The 27877-nt window shown below is 42.4% G+C and overlaps 1 protein-coding gene across 4 annotated transcripts; it reads right to left on the bottom strand.

The window, feature by feature from the left end:
* Window positions 1-500: 500 nt before the first annotated feature.
* On the bottom strand, window positions 501-27722 carry TMEM192 (transmembrane protein 192). 4 transcript variants are annotated; one of them, XM_082463656.1, is made up of 6 exons: window positions 27573-27722; window positions 20734-20880; window positions 15948-16212; window positions 12040-12174; window positions 6454-6556; window positions 501-6132 (listed from the first exon to the last, which is right to left on the bottom strand). In XM_082463656.1, exons 1-6 carry the CDS (start codon window positions 27579-27581, stop codon window positions 5994-5996), a joined length of 798 nt encoding a protein of 265 aa, XP_082319782.1. In that variant the 5' UTR covers window positions 27582-27722; the 3' UTR covers window positions 501-5993. The 4 variants fall into 4 exon arrangements, with proteins under 4 accessions (XP_082319782.1, XP_082319783.1, XP_082319784.1 ...); XM_082463657.1 differs by lacking the exon at window positions 27573-27722 and adding an exon at window positions 27175-27566; XM_082463658.1 differs by lacking the exon at window positions 12040-12174.
* Window positions 27723-27877: the final 155 nt, after the last annotated feature.

Raw genomic sequence — 27877 nt, 5'->3', positions numbered from 1 at the left:
CCTCTCTGTGCCAAAAAAGAGGCAGATGACTCTACATCTTTATAAAGTCTTACCAGTGCAGAAGGTAAAGACCTAAATCTGCATAACAACCATACTCTTGTCAACTGTGCTTTGCCTGTAGCCTCCCATAACCAGCTCTCCCACTCCTTAACATCTTCTTTTGTCCTTAGCTGCATGGTATTTAAGGTGGTGGCTTGGGCCACTTGGGGGAGTTACTCAGTATTCCTGGGTATCTCCCATGTATGCAGAAGGTATACATGTTATTAAACTTCTATTTGTCTCCTGTTTACTATCTTTTATTACAGACGGGTGTCAACCAAGAACATAAAAGGATAGAGGGATATTATTTTTCCTCCCCTACACAAGGTTTGTTTATACAGCCTTCTTGGCCTTAAATTCCCTGTCTGGTGATAAGGATGTCTTCTACCCTCCTGTTGTTACCAGACCAAACCTGGGTCCACTCACCCACCATGCTGCAAAGCCAATCTACTGACACCAGGTTGTGGTGAAGAAAGTACAGCATTTATTTCAGGGCCCAAGTAAGAGGAATGGGCAGCTTATGCTCAAAAGACCCAAAACTCCCAGATGGCTTTCAGGGAAAGGCTTTTAAAGGCAACAATTGGGGTGAGGGTTGCAGGGTACATGACTTTCTTCTGATTGTTTGGTGGTGAGGTAACCAGGTGGTGTTCCAGGAACCTTAATCATCAACCTTCTGGTTCCAACCAGTCTGCGGTCTACGTGCTTGTGGTCAGCTTGTAGTCGCCATCCTCCACCTGAGTGGGGTCTTAGTTCCTGCAGAACAACTCAAAGATATGCATCAGATTGCTATGTATAGCACTTGAGGAGGAAGCAGGACTCTTTTTATCTCTGCAGTATTGTTTCTTGACTGCTTTTCCTTTGTGTCTGCATTCCCTCACTCCTCTAATTAGTAACTGCTTGTGCCTGCTCTTTGGAACTCAGAGAAGGCCTAGGAGATTAAAGCCCTTTTCTACAAACAAACAAAAAACAGAGACATAGAGGGGATTTTGTACCCAGGAGAGCCCTGCCGGGTCCTGCTCAGTTTCACTGGGGAGGGTACCTTTCACATGGCAGATTTATCTCCTGCTTTCTCAGGGAAAAAGGAGGGTAAGAGTTTACTTCTGTTTTTTGTTTCTTAAGTGACTTTTATGAGTGGTAGCGTTTTGTTGTTGTTGTTGTTTGGGATTTTTTGTTTTTGTTTTGTTTTGGCCATGCTGCAGGGCATGTGGGATCGTAGTTCCCCGACCAGGGTTCGAACCCATGCCCCCTGCAGTGGAAGCGCAGTCTTAACCACTGGACTGCCAGGGAAGTTCCAAGAGTTTACTTCTTGTAGTGGATGTTTCTCAAGTAACTTTAGTTCAAAATAACCAATATGCCAAAGTGACATATTTTGAGATGACATATTCTGAAACCCTAAGGTAAGGGAGATAGAAGGGGCTGAGTGGGGAGGAGGCCTCACTGAGAAAGAGACATGAAAAAAGACTTGAAGGAGGTAAAGTTACATAGGAATTGATCATTCCAGGCTGAGGGAACAGGGGTGCAAGGTCCTGAGGTGGGGGTGTCTCAGAGTCCAGAAACAACAATGTGACTGGAACAGAGGAAGTGAAGGAGCAGGAAGAGGTGAGGTGGGTGGGAGCTGATTTTCTAGAGCCCTGGAGGTCACTGCCCAGGGACTTGGGATTTTACTGATTAGGGAAACCTCAGAGTAACACGGTATGTCAAGTGTGTTTTAGAAAGATCTCTTTGGCAGCTACACTGAACACTGATGCTTGTGTGGGGTAGTAGGGGTGGGGGGAGGGTGGTGGTTAGAATCCGAAAGACCACTTAAGAGACTATTGCAACAATCCATGTGAAGGTGATGGAGTCTGACTCTATTTTAAAGGAAAAGCCAGCGACCCCCGTGGAGACAGAGAAGGCTGTGGAGGAGAGCTCGGCTTTGAAAAATGCCTTTCAGTCGTTGCAGTGGAGATCTAGAAGAGAAGCTGGGTATACACGTCTGGAGGTCAGGGAGGACACATCTGGAAGTGGCCAGCTTGTACACTGTGCTATAGCCATGAGGTCAGCAAGAGTGAGTGCCTATGGAGAGAGAAGAGGCCCAGGAGACACTAACACCAAGAAAAGGAGCCCGCAAAGGAGACAGGACAGGAGGCCAGTGTGGCTGGAGGAAAGACAGGAGGCTGCAGTGTCCTGGAAGCCAGAGTAAAGAAAATCAATCAAGGAGGGAGTGGGCAACTGAGAGGAAGGGTGCAGGCAGGCTGAGGAGGGCACTCAGCCCTGGTAAGAGGTATCCTACCCTTGGCCTTGATAAGAAGTTCCAGTAGAACAACAGGACGAAAAGCTGGGCCAGACTAGAGAGGCTGGGAGGGGAAGAATTAGAGACAGGCTTATGTGGTTTACAAATAAACAACCTTCCTTAGGAAACCTAGGAAATGTTTTGAAATTTTTGTGATTTGTGATTGGTATATATTCAAGGTTTGTTTCCTGAAGAATTCAAGAGGCTAACAGATGGGAGTTTTGTATTCAAGGCTCACAAGAGCATCTCTGATCAGTCTGTGAGATTACCAAATAACAGCGTCTTCTGTAAAAAGGATGGGGAGAGGATGTAAAGTTCATTTTGTTTGCCATTCAGTTTTCTGAACGGAAGCTAAATTCTTTCCATAAGTCATCTAAACATCAGAATCTCCATGAGGCCTAATTTACAGAAGGAGAACTGTATTCTTCAATCCCGATACTGGCTTGTCTGTCTGCTGTGTTCACTTCCTCCCCTGTCATGCCCCAACCCCGCCATGAGAATGTAGGTTTCACGAGAACAGAAACCACCTCTGTCTGACTGACCCCTGTTCTCTGGTGCACACCGGCTCTCAACTAAATGTTAAGTATTAAATGAAATGAAATGCCTGTGTATGGAGACATTTTTGGTTGTCACAACTGGAGGTTGCTACAGGCATCCTAGCAATCAGAAATACTGCTAAATATCCTACAACACACAGGACAGTCACCATAACAAAGATTATACAACCCAAAACGTCCATAGTGCCAAGGTTAGAGAACCCTACCTTAGAGGAAAAAGGAAAAAGAATTAATTCATGTGAAGAAAAACGGCCTCCAGCAGAAGCCTAGGGGTGTGGGTGCGTGCGTGTGTGCGTGTGTGTGTGTGTGTGTGTGGGTGTGTGTGTGTGTGTGTGTGTGTATTTTTGGCTGCACTGCGAAGCTTGTGGGATCTTAGTTCCCTGACCAGGAATTGAACCTGGGCCCTCAGCAGGGAAAGCACAGAGTCCTAACCACTGGACAGCCAGGGAATTCCCAAGCTTGAGTATATTAAAATTCCCTCAAACACTGCTGGCTCTCACCCAATGTGGCTTTAGGAATTCATTTGTGTGAACTTTCCACCAGTGCTATGGGGACAGAATCCAGGCTGTAGTGTTTGAAGAGTACATGGCAAAAGAACCCAAAACAAACTAGAAAATATTTCCAACAAATATAAACTGAAGACTATCCTTATATATAAAGGAAGATATTTGTTAGAAAAAGAATATCCCAGGAGAATAATAAGCAAAAGACTTACACATGTACATCACAAAAGATTTGTAAAAGGCCAAAGAATATGGGAAAAAAGCTCTAATTCATTAGTATTCAAAGAAATGCAGTAAGTCATGATGCTATTGTCATTTGAAATAAAATCCCCAAATTAACAATATAGAAATACAATACAGATGTATACATATATACCCATAATAAAATGTTACTTTACCTGCCCTAGTTCAGCGCCATATACTCTGCCACCCACTTTCCTACACCACACTGGCAGTCTGATCCTCGTGAAACTAAAACCAACTGTCACTTCCTTGCCTGGAACCCTTCAGTGGGCCCCATTCCACTGCAGGCCCCTTGGCCTAGACAGCGTTAGGGTCCCCAGAATCTGCCACTGGTCGTTCCTCTTCCCATGTCCAGCATCACTCTTTGGGCTCAAGCTATACACAGTGCAGATGATCATCTGTAGCTGTTCGACCTTCTTGTTTACTCATAAATTTCCCTGGAATACCTAAAGCCTTTCCCCCCAGGAAACTCTATGACCTGGAGCCCCTACGGCACTTTGGGCTTACTGTCATCATTTCACTTAGCACAGAGCCTGGAAATCCTAGTCCTCTCCTTAGAATGTAAGCTACAAGCTAGGACTGTCTTATTAATTTTTGTATCCACGGTGCTAGCACAGTATCTACTTGGTGCGCAGAATGATTAACATTTAAATTGTTTTGTTCATTCCTTTCTTTCATTTTCTTTTATTGTTTGAAATGTTCAGTATTGAGTTTAGAAAAGAGTATTGGTGATTATACAGACAGCCCATCAGAACTTGAGTATTCTAACTTTTTAACTATACCTTTCTCTGTAAACCAATGTTCATCACATAAACCTTAGAAACTGACTGTAGATCCAAACTGAATTTAAAAGTAAATGAGAATTAATCATCTACCACATGTATTTTCCCTAAGGAAAACAGCTAAAGGCAAAAGCTCTTCCAGAACATAGAGACAGGTTTCCACAGAAGGCAATGGCTTTGAGACATATTAAAAAGGAAGGAAAAAAGAAAAAAAGAGAGGAAGGAAACGTCAGGAAACTTGGATACAATCTTAACTTTAAAAATACAATTTTGGCTTTAGTTTGTGAATGTTGTCAATTTGGGGACTCAGTGGTATTGACTACAGGTGACACACAATCACCTTGACCTCAGCAGAAAACCTTGAGAATGCTCCACAATGGTTGTATCTAAAGGAAACAGATGTTTGCCTTTCATATGTATGGTATGACCCAATGAACACATCCCTTGCCAAATAGTTATGTATAGCTCAAGGATTTTTAAATAAAATATTGATTATTCAGCTAAATAAAAAAAAAAATTTAGCAGCATACATAATCACACATATCCCCTTCCCTCATGTTAAGCTTTCACACAGAAGGCTTTCTGAGGCAGCATGTAAAGGTGCCAAAAGCAAACTGATACATGAAAAGGGCATGCTAGGAAAACTGGAGAAAAAATGCCATTTACTCATAAATATGCTTCATTTTATCTGGAGAATTAGATATGTTTAATATCTATATATAAGTTGATATGACATTTGTTTCATCATAATTTTTAAGTATAATCCAAGACTAACAAACATATTCTTCTTTCCTTTCAAACTTAAAGCTACAGAAGACCCCTTTCCTATCACTGAACTTATTGATCCAAAGACAGTCAATACTGAAATACATGGCCACCTCTCAAAGAAGGGCCAAAATAAAGAGAAAGCCCGAAGTCTTCTCTAACTATTTCAGCTGCTGCCAACGGCAGGCGCTCCTGCTTTCACAGGCAGCACTGGTCGGTCTAACGCTGGTCCAAGTAATCTTCAAATCTTATTTCTGGAGAATGGAAACCTGTAGGGGCTGCAAAGTAAATCATCCAGTGAGACCTTGGTCCTACAGTGATGAAATTCTTATAAAAGCTATGAGGGCCAAGGCCATCCAATACCACACAAGCATATAAAATACATAAGGCTCCACAGGATAAAACACTAACCATGAGAAATGATGACTTCTCTCATCAGTATAGAAGTGGGAAAAACTCAAGCCCAGTTTTAAATAGGTTGTCATTTCAGACTTCCTCTATAAAAAGCCAAATTATTACCAGGTCCCAGTGAGTATGGAAGAAGTGTTGGTCAAGGAGATGTTTAATCTATACCTTTGATCCTAGCATAAACCAGGCAGTTAAATAATTTCAAAATGTGCAAAACAGACATTCCCCTTGAGTTCGCAAGGCGCTACAAAGTGTCTTTCAAATGATCCACGAGTCCTACTTATTAAACAGCCACACAGGTGAGAACCAAATTCAGGTTTCCAACAGAAATTGTAGAATGTTACTTGGCAAAGCTGCATTTCCCTAAGACAGCTTGTCAGGTAGCAGGTCAGTCTAAATTACTCTGACTCCTCTGGAATTGCTGTCAAATCCCACTTGGCTGAGAGCTGAGGTCAGAGGACGTGAAGGTCAGCAGACGTTGGCTGAGCAGGGCATTGTGTCGCTTCAGGTACACTATGATGTCTCCCTGCTTCTCCACAATCTCTTCCAGGCTCGAGAGAGTCCTGCACAGAACCAAGGTATTCATGGGTTACACATGTTCACCAACAGTCTCTTTGCAAATCGATCTCTACTAGTTTTCAGTACAGCACATTGTATCCGTTACTTTTTCTTAGATTTTATAAGCCAAGGCAATATCCCCAAACGAGATTCTTTCTTTAGACTTGGTTTCACCACAGCTGAGAGGAAGTAAACAAATCAAACATAGTTGTAAACATATTTTAACATATGCAGAGTCCTAAACTCCAAGCATCAGAATGGTCTCTAGATTTCCAGATGGAATAAACTTTTAAATCTCTTTCACTAATCTTTTACTCTACACTTACCTGAATCCAGTCTCCGATGTAATATTGCTGGGGTAAGCATAGATTTTTTCTTCTTCAAGTACATCAGGCTGTGGCTTGGCTTTATTAAATTTTTGAATTTTCACTAAAATAATAAAGTCATTATTGTCAGGTTATCCAATCATGAAAAATTTTCTAATTCCATTTATTCAAATTTCATTAGTAATTGGCTATTCTTTTCAAGTCATATGCAAAAAAAAAAAAAAAACGGTTCATAAAGTGAATAAACAAATAGGGAAAATGTGCTAAAAGGGAATGGAAATGCTGATGCAGAGGCAGGAGAAGAGTCAGGAAAGAGCCATCAGCGCTCATTGCCCGGAACTGAAGACACGTGGAAGAGCCAGGGAATTCGGCGACCTGGAGGCCACTGACGAACCTGAAGCCCTAACCCCAACATGAGTGCCCTTGGAGACGTGACCTTTGGTGAGGTAATCAAAGTAAGAACAAAGTAATGGGGGCAGTGCTGATCTGAGAGATGAAGGGACACCAGGAATGCACCTGCACAGAGCAAAGGCCACGGGAGGCCACAGCGAGAGGCGGCCACCTACACACCAAGGGAGAAGCCTCTGGAGAAGCCAGGCCTGCAACACCCTGATCTCAGAGGTCCAGCCTCCACAACTGAGAGAAAATAAGTTTGTGTGTCTTAGTCACCCAGGCTGGGTATGTGCTCTGGCAGCCCCAGCAGCCTAATGCACGTGGGTAGAAGTCTGCTGCAGAGAGTTGAATAATCAGACACAACAAGGCTGTTGTTCCCAACCTCGCAGGTTTGGCTACAGACTGAGCCGAACAATTTGCATGTCTGAGTAAGAGCCACTGTCTTGGGGCCCTGCCCCACCTGCGTAATAACCCTGGGACATGGCTGGAATGAGCACTCCCATCACAGATGGTGACAAGGGGTCAAGAGAAAGGGCTGAGCCAGGCCTCAGTGATGGCAGTGACTGTCCAATGAGACTGGCCTTAAGAATTGTTCGTGCAGCTCCAAATGGGTCAAGTATTCAACATGTGGGAAGGGGGAGGGGAGGTGGGTTAGGCCCCAGCACAATTTTTTAAAACTCCACATATGATTCTTTCCTTTCTTGTAACAACCCTTGAGATATAATTCATATACAATGCAATTCCTTCAAAGTGTACAATTCAATGGTTCAGTACATTCAAAGAGTTGTGCGACCGTCTCCACAATCAATTTTAGAACATCTTGTCACCCCAAAAAGAAGCCTGGGATCCATGAGCAGTCACGCTCTAGGTACCCCCAACTCCAGGACTAGGCAACCACTAATGTGTTCTCCTTCTCTATAGATGTGCCTGCTCTGGGCATTCCAAGTACACAGAATCATACAATATTTACGACTGGCTTTTTTTTTCTCTCAGCATAATGCTTTCAAGGTTCATCCATACTGCAAGTGTCAGTGCTTCATTCCATTATTCCTTCCTTTTTGTGGCTGAATACTATCCTCTGTATGGATAGAACACCTTTTGTTGGTCTACTCATCACTTTATCCTAACACCATTTAGGTTGTTTCCACTTCTGGCTGCTATAAATAATGCCATTTGGAACATCTGTGTAAAAGTACACATGGACCCAGAAGTGCATGTGCTGAGTCATACGTTCAACCTGTCAGGGAACTGCCAGGACCCACAGATGATTCTGATGTGACTCTCAGATGAGAATGAGGCTGAAGAAGATTAAACAAAGAGGTTAAAGAGAAATGTGAGAAGGTTAGGAGACATGCAGAGGGTTCATCAGAAAGGACCAGAAGGAAGTGGTCAGTGAGATGCCGAAAGAACCAAGTGAGGGAATGTAACAAGAAGCCCTTGACTTTTAGGTGCTGGCCAAGAGAGTTAGAAATGAGAAGCCCCTCACACAAAAACAGACACATACAGATCAATGAAACAGAACAGAGGACACAGAAATAAACCCACATGCTTATGGTCAATTAATCCACGACAAAGGAAGCAAAAATATACAATGGAGAAAAGAATCTATTCAATAAGCGTTGCTGGGAAAACTGGACAGCTACATGTAAAAAATGAAATTAGAATATTCTCCAACACCGTATACAAAAATAAACTCAAAATGGATTAAACACCTAAATGTAAGGCTGGAGACTATAAAACTCCTAGAGGAAAACATAGGCAGAACACTCTGACATAAATCACAACAATGTTTTTTTGGATCCATATCCTACAGTAATGGAAATAAAAGCAAAAATAAACAAATGGGACCTAATTAAACTTAAAAGCTTTTGCACAGCAAAGGAAACCATAAACAACACAAAAACAAAACCTACAGAATGGGAGAAAATATTTCCAAACCACGAGACCAACAAGGGATTAATTTCCAAAATATACAAACAGCTCATACAGCTCAGTATCAAAAACAAACAACCAACCCAACAAAAAATTCAGCAAAACTCCTACACAGACATTTCTCCAAGAAGACATCAAGATGATCAACAGACAAATGAAAAGATGCTCAACATGGCTAATTAGAGAAATGCAAATCAAAACTACAATGAGGTATCACCTCACACCAGCCAGAATGGCCATCATCAAAAGTCTACAAAAAAAAAAAAAGTCTACAAATAAAATAAAATAAAATAAAATAAAATAAAATAAAATAAAAAGTCTACAAATAATAAATGCTGGAGGGGGTGTGGAGGAAAGGGAACCCTCCTGCACTGTTGGTGGGAATGTAAATTGGTACAGCCATTATGGAGAACAGTATGGAGGTTTGTTAAAAAACTAAAAGCAGATTTACCATATGATCCAGCAATCCCACTCCTGGGCATATATCCAGAGGAAAAACATGGTTCAAAAGGATACATGCAGGGGACTTTCCTCGTGGCGCAGTGGTTAAGAATCTGCCTGCCAATGCAGGGGACACGGGTTCCAGCTCTGGTCTGGGAAGATCCCACATGCAGCGGAGCAAATAAGCCCACGCGTCATAACTACTGAGCCTGTGCTCTAGAGCCCGTGTGCCACAACTACTGAAGCCTGTGCACCTAGAGCCTGTGCTCTGCAACAAGAGAAGTCACTGCAATAAGAAGCCCTCACAATGCAATGAAGAACAGCCCCCGCTCGCCACAACTAGAGAAAGCCCGCACGCAGCAACAAAGACCCAACGCAGCCAAAAATAAATAAATAAAAATAAATAAATCTGTTTAAAAAAAAAAGGATACATGCACCTCAATGTTCACTGCAGCACTTTTTACAATAGCCAAGACATGGAAGCAACCTAAATGTCCATCGACAGATGAATGGATAAAGAAGACGTGACACATATATACAATGAAATATTACTCAGCCATGAAAGAGAATGAAATAATGCCATTTGCAGCAACATGGATGGACCTAGAGATTATCATACTATGTGAAATAAGTCAGAGCAAGACAAATATCATATGATATCATTTATATGTGAAATCTAAAATATGATACAAATGAACTTATTTACAAAACAGAAATAAACTCACAGACACAGAAAACAAACTATGGTTTCCAAAGGGGAAATGGGGTGTGCAGGGAGGGATAAATTAGGAGTTTGGGATTAACAGATACACACTACCGTATGTAAAATAGATAAACAACAAGGACCTACTGTATAGCACAGGGAACTATATTCAATATCTTGTAATAACTTATAATGGACAAGAAACTGAAAAAGAATATATGTATCTGAATCATTTTTCTGTACACCTGAAACTAGTACAACACTGTAAATCAACTATACTTCAAAAAAAAAAAAAGATATGAATAGCCCCTCGGCTTCTGATGGCACGAGAACAGCGCGCCCACCCAAGGGCAGACGGGGACTGAGCGCTGGGCTCCACCATGCAGCCCGGGAGAGCTCAACAAAAGAGAAGATGGGGCCATCAGGGGGCCAGGCGGGATGCCAGGAAGCCAGCTCTCCAGGACAAGTAAAGAACGCATCTCAAGGAGGGAGCAAGCCACTGTGTCCAGTGCCACTCAGGAGATGAAGGCTGAGACTTGACTGTCCCATGAGGCTTGCCTCTAAATTGGAGTTACGTTCATATGGCATCTCCTTATAATGGTGTCTTCCACATAATAACTCCAAGATAAATGAAGAAACTTGGAACAAGTTTAAGTTTCTTGAACTGGGGAAAAGGAAATAACAGTTACAGAATATTAAAGTAAAAGTTAAGAGGCAGAAATAAAAGACAATAGCACAACAATATAAAAATGTCCATCTTTCAGACTCATCTTTGTGGGGTTTTTTTTTCCTGAAGGTGTTCCTTTTTTTTTTTTAATTGAAGTACAGTTGATTTACAATGTTGTGATAGTTTCTGGTGTTTGTGGTTTTTAAAATAAATTAAATTGCATGCAGTCAGCATATATCAGATCACAGGCCAGGCAATAACACCAGTGCAATCTACATGGAATGAGAATCTTCCACTCTTCCTTTCCACCACAATAAGCGAAGGAAAGCTCTCACTAAACCGCAGGACACTGGACATGGGCCTGCTGCCCCTTACAGTCCTTTCCTCCTGAGCTGAAGCCCGATCATCAGGGCTACTGGAAGGCTGGTAACTGAGTGGCATTTTTTTGAATCCTTGCTTATTTTTAAACAAATGGAAAGCTAATCAAATCACCGCAAATCTTTTAAGTTTTATTTTCCTAGTTTTTTCCTACAGAGACAGTCAGGTGCCCAATGAGAAGAGTCCATCTTGACTTCTAGAGATTAACCACTTTACTGCAGACAAATTAGTCAAATTTAGATTAGAATTAGTATATCAAAGAATCATGTCATGAAGAGTTACTATCAGCATTACCAAAACTAGGTATCTTTTAAATCTTTTTAATATAGAGTAGAGAAGCAAGAAAAATGCATGTATCAGGGAATCAACCTTAAATTTTTTGTGATACACTAACAAAGTCAACATTTGTCCTAGAAGCCTTAAGAAGAGGCACAAAACAGTAAAATGAAACACAAGCTTTGGCCCATGTGACTTTTCCTTCATAACTGAAGAAATAATCTCTTTCAAAATGGGTTCTTAAATGGTTTATCAAAATCAAGTTTGGGCTAAATGCAGTTTTGCATGTATTAACTTATTTACTTATTACTTATTTTATTTTACTTATTTACTTATTTTATTTTACTTTTATTTTGCCGCACAGCCTGTGGGATCTTACCCCTCCCAGGGACTGAACCCATGCCCCCTTCAGTGGAAGCGCAGAGTCTTAACCACTGGACAGCCAGGGAAGTCCTATATTTAGCTATATTTTAATTTAAAGCCAGACTTACATCTCAGTTGCCTTTGAGGACGCAAAAGTTTGTAGATCTTTTTTTTTTTTAATGAAAAGCCTTCATTCTAGTTGATAAGAATTTGTGGATGACACAACTTTAGAAATGCGACTCACCGGTATGTTCCTGGTGGTTTTAAATTAGAGGAGTCTGGATGTGGTCAGCAATGAGCTATGGGTGCTCAATAGGGTCTCGGCCACGTAGAAAAGGTTTCCCGCCAGAAAGGTAATGGGCTGGGCTTTAGGTGGGGATGCGACCAGCAGTGAAAGGCCTTTCTATAAGAACAGGCTCCTTGTCATTCTCACCTGTGTACACGAGCAGGCACGTCAGGGAACAGACCAACTCCACAGCCAGGGTGGCCAGAATGAGGTCCAGGTACAGCGCGCTGGGCTCGGGGAAGGAGTGCTGCAGGCAGAGCAGGAGGAGGAGCGCTGTGCTGCCTGCGGGGAGGAGACGCAGCGTGGGTGCGTGAGCGGGGTGGGGCGGGGCGGAGTCCCCGATCCCACGCCGCCGCCGCTGCCGCAGCCCCCGCAGGGGTACCGCAAGGGCGCGGGCACCCACCCAGCTACGCGGCGACGAAGGAAGGTAGAGGATGGAAATCAAACACAACACGGCTAAGAGCAAATGATGCCCCATGACACAAATACGTAAGAATCTGGACTTTTTTAAAATTCAAGGAGTGAGTTTCTACGAGGACCCGGTGGCCCCTTCTGGTCCGTGCAGCACAGTCAAGGACGAGGCGAGTATCCAGAAAAAAACCGGGGACACGCTGCTGACCTTGGACAGATGACCTAACACCTCCACTCCTCGTCTGAAAAATGGGGTGACAATAAATATGAGCTGTTTCTCCCCTGCTCAGCATATCCATTATTTATTTTTGAAGACCATTTTAACCTCATTCTGCACTTACAGTCTGAAGACTGTCAAAGAAAAGTTTAGGGGCAGAAGTCATTCCTGTAGTGTTTTATCTTAGAATTTCCTAAAACTAACATATCTATCCAAGTCTGATCAAGGCTGGGGAGATGCTCATTTGATTTACCTTCTGCTTCTTGGTACAAAGGGGTGACTGTGAGCCAAAGAACCCTGTTTAAATAACCTATCAGAAGTCCCTCTACACAAAGCAATGGTCCAGCACAAATCCCTAAGCCCTTCCCTTACACTCACAAATGTCACAGTGCCTTAGCATGTTGACCAATAGCTCAATTTATGAATTAGTTTTGTGTACAAGACATATACAACTTTACAGCTTTAGGGAGAGGAAAAAACTAGGGAAAAACCTCTGCAGGGAAAGTGAACACACAGTTTCCAGAGGATTTCTGATGCCCTGAGCAAGGCCTGTGTCAGCAGTGTGGCAGGTCACAGGGTGAACTTGCAGGCTGGCAGAAGAGACTGCAGAAGTAAGACATTCCCCTGAATGATAAGCACTGTGGACATCATGAGAGCACCCTGCCCAGCACCATGTCTCCAAGGGTCAAGTTTTCGCTTCAGTGAAAAGAACAACTAAATATGCAACTTGCTATGCAGCTAATAACATTTGATAGAGTTCAGGATGTATTTCGATCTAAGGAAGGAGAACAGATAAATCAGATACACATTTTCAACTTATCTGGAAGGAAAGCAAAGCCCCTTCTCCCATCTCCACAAAATAAAGTAAAATCAATTTATTTTTCTCTCTGCAGAGAATAACAAGCATCAGGATGAAGCTAACCATACCCAGCAATACTATCAACAGGCAAAAAAAAAAAAGAATGGTTACACCCTTCGGATTAGTTGGAAGTTCTATATCCTCATAGATTTACCTTCTTTTTCTTCAAATAAGACAAAAAAATATTTAAAGAAAATAGAAACAAAGTAAACACCTGCCCCAATTCTCCTGGATTTTCTGGGTCCTTATATGAGTAACTTAAAAGTGATGCCGTCTGTGATTAAACTGAGGGTCCAATTGTTTAGAAACAGATTGTGATTAAGAGTCACATGTGTAGCAATAATTTGAAAGTCAGAGGAAAGGCAAAGATTAGACAATCTCTTGGTGGGCCTCAAAAATACTATCTCCAGACCATCAGTGGAGAAACTGAACATTATTTTGGTCAGTATACAAATAGGTTTCTGCTTTTCTCTTTGTCAGAGGCGCAAAGATTATAGGGACATCTTCTGGCCATAAACAAGTACTGCAATCAGCAGTAGAATGTAGAAACCGCAATCTTCCTCTGGGGGCAGTAAAGGCCGCCCCTTGGAGATGCTTCAAGACCAGCCATTCCAATACAATGCTTCTTTCACTGCAACCGCTGGGCCCTCCCGCTCCCATTGACAACCTCGCTGAGCAGATGAACTCACAGCCTGCCCTTTAAGAAAATGCACTACCAGAACACAGGAAAAACATTAAATTCTGTAGAGCTGTTTTTCTGGGGAAAAATTAATTTCTAATTTGGTTTCAAAATGTTCAAACATTTATTCTGGACTCAAATTGAAAAAGAGGGCTTTTTAGAAAAGGTAGAAACCTTGACAATTAGGCAAAAATACCTAAAGAAGTTCAGTTTAATTCCATTAAGCCTTTAAATTGTCTGCATCCTGGATGGACTTTCTGACCTTGCCTTCAAAATTGTTTTCCAGGTTTTCTGTTTTAGTAATACATCTTATTATATAACAGTCTTTCTCTTACTGCGAGAAAAGCACCGAGCTTCATTTAAAATAAAACAATTCCCTCTTATCCTACAAGTATCAACTAGCATCAGCTGTATATCTCCTTGAGATGAATAAGTCTGCTAGTATCAAAAGGGGGAAAAAGTCCACATTTCACACAGGGGTACCTTGCTCATAATGAAGGGGACAGAAAATGCTACCCCAAAATATGCCTCCTTTGTCTTAAGGATTATTTTAAGCTGATTATTTTTAAGAAACGGCAGACACAGATGAAGCTCTGAAAACCAGGTAGGAGTTACCTTTTACAAGAGACATTTACAATTATAAGGGAAATCTCCATTTGTAAGGTTATATCCCTCTCTGTACCAGGATGACTCTAAATCTCTAGAAACTCTAATCAATGCAGAAGGCAAGCATAACAAACTTACCCTTGTTTACTGTGCTTTTCCTGGTCACCTCCCAGAACTATCGCCCCTTCCCCAACCCTCCCCATCTTCTTTGGTCTTTAGCTGGAGATATTATTTAAGAGGGTGGCTTAGGCCACTGTGGAGTTACTCAGTTTTCCTGGGTCTCTCCCATGTATACAGGAGGTATAATGTTATTAAACTTCTATTTGTTTTTCTCCTGTTAATCTGTCTTTTATTGGTGGAATCTCAGCCAAGAACCTAGAGGGGTAGAGGGAATATTTTTCCTCCCCTACATAACAAATACAGATTTCAAAGGGAAATATAAGAAAAACTTCAAGACATTAAGGTGATCCTAATTTTAGTGGCCACATCACTCTCACAAAAATGAGAGCACGGGGCTTCCCTGGTGGTGCAGCGGTTAAGAATCCGCCTGCCAATGCAGGGGACATGGGTTTGAGCCCTGGTCCGGGAAGATCCCACATGCCGCGGAGCAACTATGCCCGTGTGCCACAACTACTGAGCCTGTGCTCTAGAGCCCGTGAGCCACAACTACTGAGCCCGTGTGCCACAACTACTGAAGCCCGTGTGCCTAGAGCCTGTGCTCCACAACAAGAGAAGCCACCGCAATGAGAAGCCCACGCACCTCAATGAAGAGTGGCTCCCGCTCGCCGCAACTAGAGAAAACCTGCGCGCAGCAACGAAGACCCAACACAGCCCCAAATAAATAAATAAATTAATTAATTAATTAATTTTAAAAAAATGAGAGCATGTATTTGATTATAAAATCAAACTTGGGCTTCCCTGGTGGCGCAGTGGTTGAGAGTCTGCCTGCCAATGCAGGGGACACGGGTTCGAGCCCTGGTCTGGGAGGATCCCACATGCCGCGGAGCGACTAGGCCCGTGAGCCACAACTACTGAGCCTGCGCGTCTGGAGCCTGTGCTCCGCAATGAGAGAGGCCACGATGGTGAGAGGCCCGCGCACCGCGATGAAGAGTGGCCCCTGCTTGCCGCAACTAGAGAAAGCCCTCGCACAGAAACGAAGACCCAACACAGCCAAAAATAAATAAATAATAAATTTATAAAATCAAACTTAACATTTTCTTTCTGCTGTCATTTATTACACTCAAGCAAGCCACCGAATAGCTGAGTGAGACAACTGGGCTTACCAGTGGAGTGTATCATTAGCGGAAGGCTTTTAAGATGCCTTGTTGACCGGTAGATCTTGTTATAGCCTCGGTTTCTTACTTTGCTGTGGTGATACTGGATGTATCGTTCAAGAAGGAAATGCAGAATCCACAAAATCACTTTTCCGAGGATTATGACTGTCTGAACTTTCAATGGGTTGGTATAGTTTCCTGGGCACTTGTCTTCAATTGGATTGGGGTAAGAACAAAGCACACCTGTTAAAAATGCTAAAATAACAAACACAATCTGGTGGAAAGGAAAACAGTAGAATTAATATTCAATATTTGGATTTAAGAAACAATAATGACCATCCCCAGCACATACTCTTATACCTATGACTTTCAGTATCCTACTTTTATGAGTTTAAAAATACTTTCTTTTTGCCATTTTTACAAACTTTTTAAACAGATAATCTGGAGAAAAATTTGCAGAAAATTTGGGAAACAGATAAAATCACAAATAAGAAAATAAAAATCACCCCAAATCCCATCTAACAAAGATGAGTACTTGATGTTAAATTCAATTTCCTGCCCACTTCTCTTTTATTAAAGAGTAAAAAGTTAATTTAGCACCTCAAAACTAACTAATAAAAATCATGAATTAAAAAAGTTTATTTCTAGCTTCAGTTTTAAGAGAACAAGAATAACTATCCAATTAGATTAACAAAAATTTAAAAGATTGATGTCAACATATGGGCAAACAGACAGCCTCATAAAATGCTGACTGGTCTGGGAAGTGCTGCTGAAAAATAATTTGGAAATATCTTGACCCAGAAATCCTACCTTAGGACCCTATCACTCAGAAGTAAAAGCACAGTACCTAGGATATATGGACACATATATTTACTGCAGTGTTCTCTGTATTTGAAAAAAACCTGTAAATTGCCCAAGTATATGTATGCATCCATAGCAGAATATTTGAATAAATTAAGGTATACCCACTCACATAATAGAATGTTATTCAGCTATAAAAGAATTAACTAGGCAACTTCCCTGGTGGCACAGTGGTTAAGAATCCTCCTGCCAATGCAGGGGACACAGGTTCAATCCCTGGTCTGGGAAGATCCCACACGCTATGGAGCAACTAAGCCCGTGTGCCACAACTACTGAGCCTGTGCTCTACAGCCCACGAGCCACAACTACTGAGCCCTGGTGCCACAACTACTGAAGACTGCATGCCTAGAGCCCGTGCTCAACAACAAAAGAAGCCACCGCAATGAGAAGCCCATGCACCACAACGAAGAGTAGCCCCCGCTCTCGTCACAACTAGAGAAAGCCCAAGTGCAGCAACAAAGACCCAACACAGCCAAAAAAAAAAAAAAAGAATTAACTAAAGCTCTATGTATTAGTTTGGGTGGATATCTATGACATGTTAAGATTAAAGAAAGTAAGGTGTAAAGTAGTAGTTCAAAGTGTGGTCTCCAGACCAGTTAGAAATGTAAATTCTCAGGCCCCAAATCAAAATCTCTGGGGGTGTGGCCAGCAGCCTGTAGTGTAATAAGCCTGCCAGGGTGTCTGGTGCATGCTCAAGTTTGAGGAACACTGCTGTTGAGTAATAAATACCGTATTATCCAATCTTTTCTGTTTTGGAAATGGGGGACATCCTTTTATAATGTGGTAATCTTTTTGTATACATTTGTATGAACTTAACAAAAGACACTGAAAGAGATACAGTGAACTGACCCCATTTATTAACTCAGGGAGAAGGGGCAAAGCAGAGAAAAGGGAAGATTATATCTTTGTATACTTTGGTAATGTTTTACTTGTTAACCATAAGGCAGTATTATTCTGTAATTTTTAAAAAATCAAAGAAAATTTTAAATGCTGTCATTAGCTTCCATCACCAAGCATCCAATAGCAGCCAATCTTAGCATGTAATAAATCTATTTAAAATTTATGTGGTTTGTCAAGAGCAGTAATATTTGCTATAGCAGCTCAAGATGCACATCCTCATAAAGCAAAAAGTAGAAAAGTCAACATATTCCCTCTACTGTAATATACTGTACATTGAACCCAACTGATCCATTTTATACAAAGTAGCATATAAAGACATTAGTTTTTCTTGTTCTTTAACATAAGACTTTCTTAGCCCTAAAATTAGGGCAATCAATCCCATAGTATCGAAGGCAGGCAATTTAACGTAAAAAGTTTTTTTTAAGTGGTGTGTGTGTGTACTGTACGTACATAAAGAGTATGTTATACTCTTTATATAATTTATAATTATATAATTTATAAATTATATTAATACAAAGAGGCACAAGGAAAGAAGCGCTTCAGCTGCTATCTGGGGATCAGGAAGCCAGGGCAGAATCAGGCCACTTATTAGATCTACATGAGGAAAACGGGTGCACCTCTGTCCTCAATGCACTCAGTCCTGAGTGCAAGTCTTCCGCAGTGCACCTCACTGGAGCAGCAGCTGGGCCAGTCCTCAACCACATCCACCCTCCTCATGAACACCCAAGGAGTGGCGAGAATCTGCCTTCTTTTGATCTTTCACATTGCAGCAAAGAACAACTACAGCCCCTCGTGTTTGAGACTGTAGTAACCAAAATGAGGAAATAATTAACAGACTTGGAGCAGACCCCCAGTAAGCCTACAAGACCATTCATACATGTGTCTTGTTTTGTTTTTATGACGTTGAACTTTATTTATTTATTTTTATTGAGGGATATAACTGACATAACACTGTATAAGTTTAAGGTGTGCAATGTGTTGATTTGAAACATTCGTATATTGCAAAATGATGGCCACCGTAGCTTTAGCCGACACCTGTATCATGTCACATAATTACCATTTCTTTTTTGTGGTGAGAGCAATTAAGATATCTAGTCTCCTAGCAACTTTGAAATTTATATTAGTGTTGACTATAATCACTATGCTATGCATTAGATCTCCAGGATTTATTTATCTAGTGGTTGCAACACACATTTTTAAAAATTCCCAGACATTTGTAATTTTATCATATAAAACATGGGGCAACAGTACACTGATTTCTCTGCTTAACACTATTTCCTAGGTGTAAATAAATAGATAAATTTCCACGTCAACATATATAGATTTATCTGTATCTTTTTTTGTTTTATAACTGAAAAAGTAATACATGGTAAAAAAAAAAATTCAAATAGTATAAAAAGTAAACATTAAAATATATTAGGTGTCCCTTCCACTGAGGCGCTCAGTACAACTAGCATTAAAAGGGTCTTGTGAATGCTTCTGGAAATATTCTATCACAGAATACAGGAATAAACGTTAAAAGTTTCCAGTACCAATTCCAATGTGTGGGCGGGGGGAGGGGATGGCGGAGTGGGGCGGCAAATCTCTGACACCAACTGGGAGCTCAACTGGTGAAATGGGTGTCTTGATGAAGACAGCTCAACTCAATTCTGACACTATCTGGAGAGAGCATCAAATCCCATGGGTTAAAGGCTCAGTCCCACAAGACTGCCCTCACTTCAGATGCTAACTGCAAGTCCAGGTTGTTACCAGTGCTTCTTACCCACTGGCTACAAATCAGAGGTTCCCACAACCCCCTCCTTGGACTTTAGACACCACTTACAAATCCAGGTTGTTACCTGCACTTCTGACTGACAGGCTATAAATCAGAGGTTCCCATCAACTCCTTCTTGGGTTCAATTAGTTTGCCAGACTGGCTCACAGAACTCAGGAAACCTGTTTACTCACCACATTACCAATTTATTACAAAGGATATTAAAAGATACAAATCAATAGCCCAATGAAGACATACTTCCTGCCAGTTCCCAAACAAAGGAGCTTCTGTCCTGGTGGAGTTAGGGGGCCTGGCAGGTGGTTCATAACAAGTGTTCTAGCTCACCAACCTGGAAGCTCTCTGAACCCCCTCCTTTTGGGTCTTTATGGAGGCTTCATTACATAGGCCTGGTTGATTAAATCATTGGCCATCGGTGGATGATTTAACCTCTAGCCCCTTTCCCATCCCCAGAGGCCAGGGTGTGGGACTGAAAGTTCCAGCCCTTTGTTCCTGCTTGGTTCCCCTGGCAACAGCCCCCATCCTTAGGTGCTTTCCAAAGTCATCTCACCAACATAAATCCAGCAGTGGTGGAAAGGGGTTGTTATGAATATCAAGACATCCATTTCACCTTTATGACTTTGAAGCGATTTTAGGGACTGAGGACAAAAGACCAAAAATTATAACAAAAGATGCTCCCATTGCTCTTATCACTCAGAAAATTCTAAGGGTTTTGGGAGCTGTGAGCCAGAAACCATGGATGAAGACCAAAGACATATGAGAACTATATTTTGATCATCTGAATGACCAAATATATTTCTTATAAGTCACAATATCACCCATATACACAACATTTCTCTCAACACCCTTTTAAAATGTACAAATAGGAACATTCTGTACACACCATTGTAAACCTCATTTTTTTCCATTCAACAATGAACCGTGAAGGGTAATCTAAATATATACACATCCACCCCAAGTTTCTCCTCTAAGTTTCTCTTTTAATATTGTATAAGCATTCCTTCATATGGACAGGACATACAAGCATCTTCTGGATGGCGGCAGTTTGTAGTTTCTTCATATCACAGACAACATTGCTATCATAAACGATATCCTTACATGTGTGCAAATATGTCTACAATAAATTATTTGAAGTAGAGATATGAGTAAAAAAGTATGCACACTTTAAATGTTAATAGATACAGCCAAACTGCCCTCTGAAGAGGTTATAAATTTTTGAAAAACATCGCCTTTGGATGGATCACTTTCTCCCAGTTAACTTACATGTATCAACAAGAGAAGATTTGCAATGATGACTGTAGGAAGAGGGTGGAATCTGGGCCTAAAATGAGCGTGTAATGAGTGATGTGGGAGATGCTGGGTGTCCAGAAGGGGGTCATCTTCAATACTTTGGATGAGATCCAAGGAACCCTGAGGTGCAGAAAAAAGGAAGCAAGCTATAATCACCACTCTCTGGATTATGTTTCCAAGACAAATCTACTAAACTATAAAGATTTAAAATTCATTACACAAATTATAGACAAGAAAACACACTCCCTACCTAAAGCCAATTTTGAAAAAATACCATAAACTTCTTGATGACTACTGTAAACAAACTGGTAAAAACAATTATTAAAACAAGTAGAAGAAATCTTAATTCTTTATCTCCAAATGAGGTAAGACACGAGATTATGTATAAATAATCTCATTAACTATCAATTATTAATCTCATTAATCTCAAATAATTTTCTTCAAGCCCTCAACACTTAGATATTGATTTATTTAACATTTTATATATATACACACACACACACATATATATTTACATTTTTGGCTGTGCTGTGCAGCATGTGGGATCTCAGTTCCCTTACCAGGGATCAAACCTGTGACCTCTGCAGTGGGAAGCGCAGCTTCAACCACTGGACCACCAGGGTAGTCCCCAACATTATTTATATTATTGATAAAAATAATTACATATGGTTGCAATTCTTAAGCTATATCTCGGTGTTCCACAAAATTTTGGAAAGCTGGTTGAGGCTTTACTAAGAGGTCTTAAACTTTCAATCATGAGAGAAATATGTTAGAGTGTTAATAGATACACATCACCCTGATAGACCCTCCAGGAGATTTCAGTTTGTAGACACCAGATTCTCAATGAAAACAACTAGCTGCAATGTCACTGAAGTAGCCAGCAAAGGCTTAGCTGCAACCTCAAAATCTTGTTAGTCATGTTTAAAGTTAGGGTCTTGACAGGAACAGCATCTTAGGTATCTGGTGCATAAAACAATCTCTCAGTCTCAGAGCCTTACTGAAAACTGTTACATATAAGGCACTGTTCCTGAGATAAAAGAATATAAGACACAGTCCCTATTCAAAAGGAGATTATATTTTCATCAGGGAGGTTAGGATAAAGGCATGCAGGACTGAACAATATAAGAATGCACAAGAGAATATAGTGTGTGGCATATTATGGGGCAGTACATAATAAATTAGCAAATGAATAGCACAAATGATGCAAAAAATTTAGGTTAGATAATTGCACTAGAACAAGAGGGAAATGAAAATTCAGTGGGAAAAGGTGAAGCCTGAGAATTGGATTTGGAGATAGAGGATATGGGCTCTTCACTTTGGAAGGGGTAGAGAGGGGGACCAATGGTGTAAGGGCAGGCTGCTGTGCACCAGGATTATAAAGATAACACAGCGATCTGGGAAATGACCAGATCTGGAATGGGCTTCTCGATTTCCACTCCCAGGCATTCAATGCTGCTGCAATTTTTTTTATTCAATGCTTAGATAGCTTCCTGTTTAGTTTGCCATAACTCATGGAGCAATTCTGATGATTTCTATTCTCTTCCAGACTCCTCTGCTTCTAGCTTTCTCAGTTAGCAGCTGTCCCACCTTTACGGCTCTTCCCTTAACTAAGGGAAGGTTCATTAGTCCATGAACCTCTCCAGGCCATCCTTCCAGCCTCTGTGCCCATTCATCCTTCCCCACCTGTCAAGTGTCTGTCTTAGCAAAAATGCTGCCTTCTCTGATGCCTCAATGCTGTTCCAACTGCCTTTTTCATCTGACATTGTAGTTTTTATTTCTGCAAGTTTGAGTGGGTTTATTTTATATCTCCCATGTGTCTTTTTAACCTTTGGAACATATAGAAAACAGTTATAATAATTTTTTTAAATGTCCTTGTTTGCTATTTCTAGCATGTCATTTTTGAATCAGTTTTAATTGACTCATTATGTCATATTTCCCTGCCTCTTTGCATGCTTGATCATTTTTTCCACTTTATTGAGATATAATTAACATGTCACATTGTGTAAGTTTGCATACCATGAGTTGATTTGATACACTTATATATTGCAAAATGATTACCACCATAGCATTACCTAACACCTTCACTAAATCACATAATTAGCAATGCCTGGTAATTCTGGTCTGGATGCCAGACATTGCAAAATTTACCTCTTTGGGTGCTGGACATTTTTGTATTCCTATATTATTGAGTTTTGTTCTGGGATTCAGTTAAGTCACTTGAAACAGTTTGATCTTTTTGGTCTTTCTTTTAAGGTGCTTTCTTAGGTGGGATCATACCATGTTTGGTCTAGTGCTAGTTATTCCCCACAAGTGAGGCAAGACCTTTCTGAAAACCTAATACCCTGTGATTATGAGGTTTCCAGTGTGGCTGGAAGAACAGGCACTATTCCTGGCCCTGCATGACAGCACTGCTCCCTCTAGTCTTTCTGAGTGGTTTTTTCCCCCAGTCCTCAGGGAGTTTCCTCAGAGGCACGAAGAACAGGACTCAGCTGAATACCTGAGGGGACTCCGCACCTCTTCCGAGCTCTCCCTCTGCGCCGTGCTCTCCTTTCTGGGTTCTCTGTCTTGTGAACTCCAGCTGCTTCGGTATCCCCAGATTCAGCTCCATCTCCTCAACTCGGGGTCTACTGAAGCCCCACTTGGTCCCCCTTCCTCTGCCCACCCCGAAAACTCTCTCAAGGCAGTGAGCTGGGGCGATCATATGGCTCATGTCATTTGCTTCCCATCTCTCCAAGTTCACTGTCCTTCATCACCTGATGTCTATGATCTCAACAAGTGTTTTTTCATATATTTTTTGTTTTGTTTTGTTTCGTTTTTTGGGGGTTTTTTTGCTTTAAAATATACTCTTTATTTTTTTCTCCAATTATAAAAATAATACATTATCCAAACAGACAGCTTAGGAAGCACAAAAATCCACCCAGGAAAACGACAACAAAAGCCCCTCCATCCCACCAGCCAGAGATAAGCGCTGCTGGTGTCTGTGACAAAGGCACACCTGAGGCCATGCACCGCGTACACATGATGCCTTTTAAGTCCGGGCAGAATACAGAAGAACTCACACTAGAAGGAAGGCTGCAGTAAGGCTCCAAAGTTTCTGCACATAGAACGGTGGCCTTAAAGTCTCCTCCCCTTGACCATTTTTGATGCTGCAGAGCCCCACCCACCCGGGGACACAGGAAGAGCACGTCCCAGCTCCCTGGGGACAGGGCTGGCCTCTCCTCCTCGCAGCCAGACACCCACGTCCATGGCCACATGAGATGCCCCAGGGCTCCACGGGGCATAGTGGTGACATGCAGGCAGGGACCCCGAGACTGTGGGTGCGACCATGTATTCCAGAGCGGGCACCAGGAGACAGGGCTGGAGTCCCAGCTCTGCCGCCCACTGCCCTTGGACCAGGCAGTCTCTTGGGCCTCAGTTTCCTCGTCTATAAAATGGGAATAACGCCTACCTCATGGGCTCTTGAAGGGACTAAATAAAACGTGAGAAGGTCACAGCACTGGCACATCTCAAGGGTCAATAAATGTCACAGTTCCCATCACTCCTTCCCATTAACCTGCTTCGTGTCAACCCTGTGGCTCTCATTTTAAAAAAAACTGTCCCTCTGAGCACTGACCAAAGCCCGGGGGGTAAAGGGGAGGTTTATCCTATCCAGAGCCAACCCGAGTCTAGATCCAGCCAGGCCTGCCAGGTGATGAGAACCCGTGAGCCAGGGGCCAGGACCCTGGACCAGAGAAGAGCAGACTGGTGAGGGCTCTGCCAGGGCCACGTTCACGCTGCAGAGCAGACAGGGCCCAACAAAGGACGGGCCTGTGTGGAGGGGCCCCGTGGGGGGCGGCACCGAGGCTACCCGGCAGACCTCGGGGGAAGGAAGCCCTTTCACCGGCCAAGCTGGAACCCTCCCTGCAAAACAATGAATCCCCCATCACTGTTTTGCCTTTAATCACATTTTTAAACACTTGACATACGAACATCTGTTCCCTGATGTTTTGTGTTTGTGCGTCTGTCATCCTCAAAATGAAAGTCCGGAACCTTCTGCACTAATTTTAAAGTGGCTGGACGTTTAGTAATGAACAAAGCTACTTAAATTTCCCTCTAATTCTCTCTAAGTCTTCGTGAAGTTTATCATAAGCAGGGTCATCATAAGAGAATTTCTGAATCATTCCAATCAACAATTCTAAGACCTTCATCTTTTTGCTGTCTTTCTCAGTGGCGTAGCGGTGCAGGAGACATCTCCAAGCAAAAGCAAAACCCTGGTACCACCCGATCTCAGATCCGATTCTAGCTCCATGTAACGTGCCATACTGTCTTCCTTCAATCATACCCAAACTACTTCCTTCTTCATAGCCTTCCTGATAACCTTCCCCGTGAAACCGCTTCTGGGGAGGTGAAGTCCACTTCCGGGGGCGGCCGTGCCTGTTTTTTCGTATATTATATACAGGTTTTTGGTTCTTTCAGGTAGACGGAAGGACAAGGTATCAAAGTGGTTCGAATAAGGTGTGCTTCACAAGGGCAGGACTCTACATTATACTATGTTCTTTGTACCTTTAGTACCTGATACACAGCAGGTACTCAATATGTGTGCTGAGTGAATGAAAGATGGCCCAACTTCTTGAACAGTTGGGATCTGGGAACTTTTTAAAAGGTAGCATTGAAACCCTGACTGTAAGACAATAGTCTACTTTATCTCCCACTCGTTCCCTTTCATGCACCTTCTCCTCTAGCCTGCATGAGCTTTCTGGAATGCCCCACAAATATCTTCTCTTATCTTTTTCAGAATACAACTCATCCTTCAAGGTCCAACCAAAACTTGTATTCTCTATAAAACTTGTCCTGCCAAATGTTTTCTTTCTACTTTAAAACTCCTAAAAAAGTACTGCCCATAATATTAATTTGGAATATTTCTTATGCTGCCTTGTATTGTTTCCTTTATGTGTATGCCTTTTGTTTTCCCTGACTACACTGAAGGGGCTGGGGACAACATGGTTTCTATGTCACTTATTCAATGTTCATGAAATACAATGTATTTGGTGACTACATCAAATACACTGTCCTTTGGAGCCTATAGGAAATGTGGGAAAACCATACAAACAGCACCCTCTGGAACTCACCATCTGCAAGTGAAGATAGCTGTTGTTTTTTCCATACCATCTCCTCCCTCTTCTTTTGTGACAATAGCTACTTCCTTTGGGGACCCAATGTCTACCTCTGCATTAAGTCTCAAGGGGAACATCCTTTGATGCTCTTCACCCTCCTCTGGCCTGGGGTGGTCATGAAACCAAAAAGGGCTGGGCCAATCCAACTCTCTCTCAGAGCAGCAAAGCAAACGGAGTCCATGGTTGAGGCGATCCATCCCAGGACAGATTCTGAAAGGACTCCTGTGTCTCTGGATCCCTTGAGCTGCCCTTGTTTGGATCCTTTCAGAGGCCTAGGTGTTCATCTACCCTATATCCTTTCACATAAATCCCTTTCTTCCTTAAAGTAGCCACAATTGGTTCACCCACTTGCAAACAAAGAACCATTAACTAAAAAGCCTTTGTCTCTTTTAACTCAATTTAGGTGTCTGGGCCTAAGACATGGCACACAGTTTTTAGCTTTCTACTGAGTGGTAGAGACCATATCCACAAAATACCAAAAGCAGGCGACTTGCTCAGATCTAAAGCTATGTAGCTATTGGTGAAACATTACTCTCCAACTGTTTGGTGAAACAAATTTCTAGGGTTGTACTAATCCCAACGCTAAAAGCTACAGACCCAAGAACCCTGGGCCAGCTTAGCACCAACCAAGAAGCATTTACTGCACACATTTTGATGAGTCTCTAATTTTCCTCTTACTCATTTTCTCCACACATTGTCAGTTCATGAATCTCACCCTTAAAAAATTTAGAAACAATCAGTTTTTCTTTAAATATATATGAGTCTTAAATCTACTTCCAGGTGTTACAGTTAGCTTTCCATGTTCTCAACTGAAAAAAAGATAGAATTTTTTAGTCTTATCATTAGAAATTGTTCGGTCTTTATTTAGTCAAGATAACTGAACTATAGTCACTATTTGCACAAGAATCTAAGGTCTTGTGTAGGGCTGGAACTGTGTTTCATGTGTCTTGCCTGATGCACCTCATTCAGTGGTAGGATCACAGTAATATTCCTATTAATCTATTAACTCAAATCAGTGCTTTAATATAACTATCAACTTTGCATTTTTCAATTGCAAGAATTTTGTGCCAATGAGCAACCCAGTTAATTGTGGGCACAAATACATGCTTTTCCTAAAAATGTTTTAATACATTTAAGCAAAGATTTTTGCAATTACTCTTCACTCTGTACACTATATACACTGTAACTAATGCACTGTTTTTTTAGTAATCTGGTTTGGATCAAAAAAAGTAAAGAAATTTAAAAATCCCTTCACTCCTACCATGCCCCGATTCAAAACATCACATTGTTTTTCTCCAATGTGGGTTTTCGGGTGATGATAAAGACAGGTCTGCCCGCGGGACGCCGCAGCCGCTCCAAGTCACAGCCCTCAGGGCCAAGGCCGGGACCCAAGAGGAGGAGGACTCGACCCTGCGCCCGGGCGTCCGAGCGGCCCCGCTCCCGAGGCCACGCGCGCACCTAGGGCCGCCCCAGTTCCGGGACCCGACACGCGTCCGCATGGGGCTGCCGCCCGCCCGGCCTTCCGCCGGGCAAATAAGCCCGGGGCCAGCGTGGACCCCGACACCGCCCCGGTGCCTCCTCCCACAACCCCGCGCCCGGGCAGCCCCGCGCAGGAGGCGCCCCTCCAGCCAAGGCTGCCAGCAGCATCCGCGCACTCACGTCCTCCATACTGCCCGCCGGCGGAGGCCGCAGCCCTACCGCCCAGCCTTCGCACCTGCGCCTGGCACCGCCTTCCGGGACCCGCCCCGGGACCCGCCCCTCGCTTTCAATTAGCCGAGGCGCAGAGGGCGGACCCCTCTTCCTCGCTCCAGGGCTCCACTGCCAGAGGCCTTCCCGGACCCGCCCCCTCGCTCCCGATTGGCAGAGGGGACAGGATGGACTGGCCTCGCCTCTCGCTTACTATTGGCAGATGCCCGACACCTAGATCCGGAATGGCCGAGGAGGAGGGGGACGTTTTACTCCCT

The sequence above is a fragment of the Balaenoptera physalus genome, assembly GCF_965194825.1.
Source record: "Balaenoptera physalus genome assembly, chromosome: 5".
NCBI classification, from domain to species: domain Eukaryota; kingdom Metazoa; phylum Chordata; class Mammalia; order Artiodactyla; family Balaenopteridae; genus Balaenoptera; species Balaenoptera physalus.
This window is presented reverse-complemented; position numbering and strand designations above follow the sequence as displayed.